Below are 2126 nucleotides of genomic sequence, written 5' to 3'. Positions count from 1 at the left end.
ATGCTTTTTAAACTTTCCCACTTCATGGGAATTAAATTCAACATAGGTAGTCCATGACTTGTTTTGTTTTTTTTTTCTTCTTTTTCTCTTACATTTGCGATGAATAAATGGATGTTGTGATTATCCTGTTAAATATATAAATGGCAGATATAATGTGTGTGTATATATATATACTAAGCTGGCAAAGATGGTGGTTTGGATGAGGAGTTAGTTATTTTATATTGTGGTCCTAATGCGAACATTAATATCACGGGTTGGCAAGAACAAATAACCGAAAATGGTGTGGGGTATGTCACATGTTATAGGCACTGTCAGCTTCAACCTTGACCCTTCTAATGGGTCCACAGGAAACTGCAGAATTTCTCTCATAAGATAGATTACTAAGATTAAACTCAAGCATTGCAGCCTCCAAATTTGAAAAATGATTCGACGCCATCCATGTAAAAGGCCACACACGTATTCATTCGATGACAGCAACCTATTTGCGCCGCGAAACAAAAGTTATGTGTTTCATTTCATACTATGGTAATAATTAGAACTCATGATGTAGTCCATTTTATTTACAGCCATACAAGCTGACCACAATTGCTTACTACTACAAAGCGCCACATAATTAAAACTAATCAACAACTGCTTCACATGGATCCGATGGTGGTGTTTCGCGTTGGTGTCTAGAAAGTACAAACCAAACCCTACCCAGAAGAAAGAAGAAGAAGAAGAAGAAGAAGAGAGAGACATGGACATGCACACGACACAAATAAATGCACTAGACTAGACCATTACATAAGTAAGCTCCTAATAATGGCTGCCTGAGCACTGTTGGAGTCTGTGTTAGCCAGAAGCTCTGATAATCGATCGCTTAGATCGTCAACCTCTCTGTGCAAGTTCTTTATATAGTTGCATGTCTCCTGCAATACCTTAGAAGCCGAAACCTGCAATACCCACATATCATTATCAGTAAAGTTCATTGTTTTTCAGATCATTACATTCATGCACATGTGAATTTACCAGAATTCACACACACATATATGCAGTTGTATTAATATAATAGGCGATGCGAAAGTACTGTTGGTACATTATAATAGAATTGTTATTATTATTTGAAGAGAGAGTAAGAAATGCAGTTAATTGGTGGAATGAATCGGAGTTGGACTATAGGCGCAAGTTGTGGGTAAAGAAAATAAAGGAGAGGGGAGTTATCTAAGAAAACGAAGGGCATCCACAGAAAAAGTGCAATGTATGTGCATGTGAGAGAGAGAGAGAGAGAAAGAAGTTGAAAGGGACAGTGGGACAATAAATACCTTGTCGGAGCGCCTGGCGCGAAGTTCAGGGATAAGTTGTTGCAACTTGGAAACGAGATCGGTGATTTGCGCATCCGTGATCTCAGCGGAAGCACCGGATTGTCTGGAACGAGATCTTCTGGAGGACATTGTGAATTAATGGAATGAGGTTGAAGGGGGGGTTTGTGTTTGTGTGTCAGAAATGTTATTTGGTGTTGGAAGAGCAGAGAGGGTTAATGAGTGAGGTTTAAGGAAAGTAATAAGAAGGAAAAAGTGGAAACGAGAGAAGAAAGAAAGAAAGAAGAGAAGAAGGAGTGAGTGAAGGAGTGAATGAGTGAATGAGAAGAGGGCCAAGAAGGAAATGGGGTTGTCAGAGTAGAATGACACAAGTAAAGAAAGTTATCTGAAAAGAAAAGAAAAGAAAAGAAAAGAGGGTGTGTGAGTGAGTATGGAGGAGGTAGTAGTAGGAAAAGGAGAGGGAATATTTGTTTCAGAATGAAAAATGAGAGAAAAAGAATGAAGTTGGTTTTTATAGATTAATTATAAGTGTGTTGAAGGAAGAGAGTGTTGAATGGAGAAGTGCAGTGGGCTGTGGTTGTTATTAATAGGGTTTAGGGAGAGAGAGAGAGAGAGAAAGAAATGAAGGAGAGATACGCCATACTGTCCTTTCTGAATGTGTCTCCTAACTGGGGTTAGACTTCAAATGGCTTAAACCAAATGTGGTTGTTTATTAGCCAACGACGCGGGACCTCTCTGTGTCAGTCTCGGCACGCAAGCCCACGTTATCTTACTACTTCCTTGTCATCTTAATCATTAATCTTCTCTTCCTTTTCCTCTCATTACCTT

General features: G+C 39.1%; 1 protein-coding gene across 1 annotated transcript; it reads right to left on the bottom strand.

Moving 5' to 3' along the window:
• Window positions 1–532: 532 nt before the first annotated feature.
• On the bottom strand, window positions 533–1866 carry LOC148202952 (transcription factor PRE6-like). Its single transcript, XM_088109951.1, has 2 exons — window positions 1302–1866; window positions 533–932 (listed from the first exon to the last, which is right to left on the bottom strand). The coding sequence occupies exons 1-2, from the start codon at window positions 1428–1430 to the stop codon at window positions 780–782; spliced, it is 282 nt and encodes a 93-aa protein (XP_087966077.1). The 5' UTR covers window positions 1431–1866; the 3' UTR covers window positions 533–779.
• Between the last annotated feature and the right edge of the window lie 260 nt (window positions 1867–2126).

Source organism: Vigna umbellata, chromosome 3, assembly GCF_029865625.1.
Source record: "Vigna umbellata cultivar VRB3 chromosome 3, Vumbellata_1.0, whole genome shotgun sequence".
Lineage (NCBI taxonomy): Eukaryota > Viridiplantae > Streptophyta > Magnoliopsida > Fabales > Fabaceae > Vigna > Vigna umbellata.
Note: the sequence above shows the minus strand (reverse complement) of the source record. Positions and strands in the feature narration are given on the sequence as shown.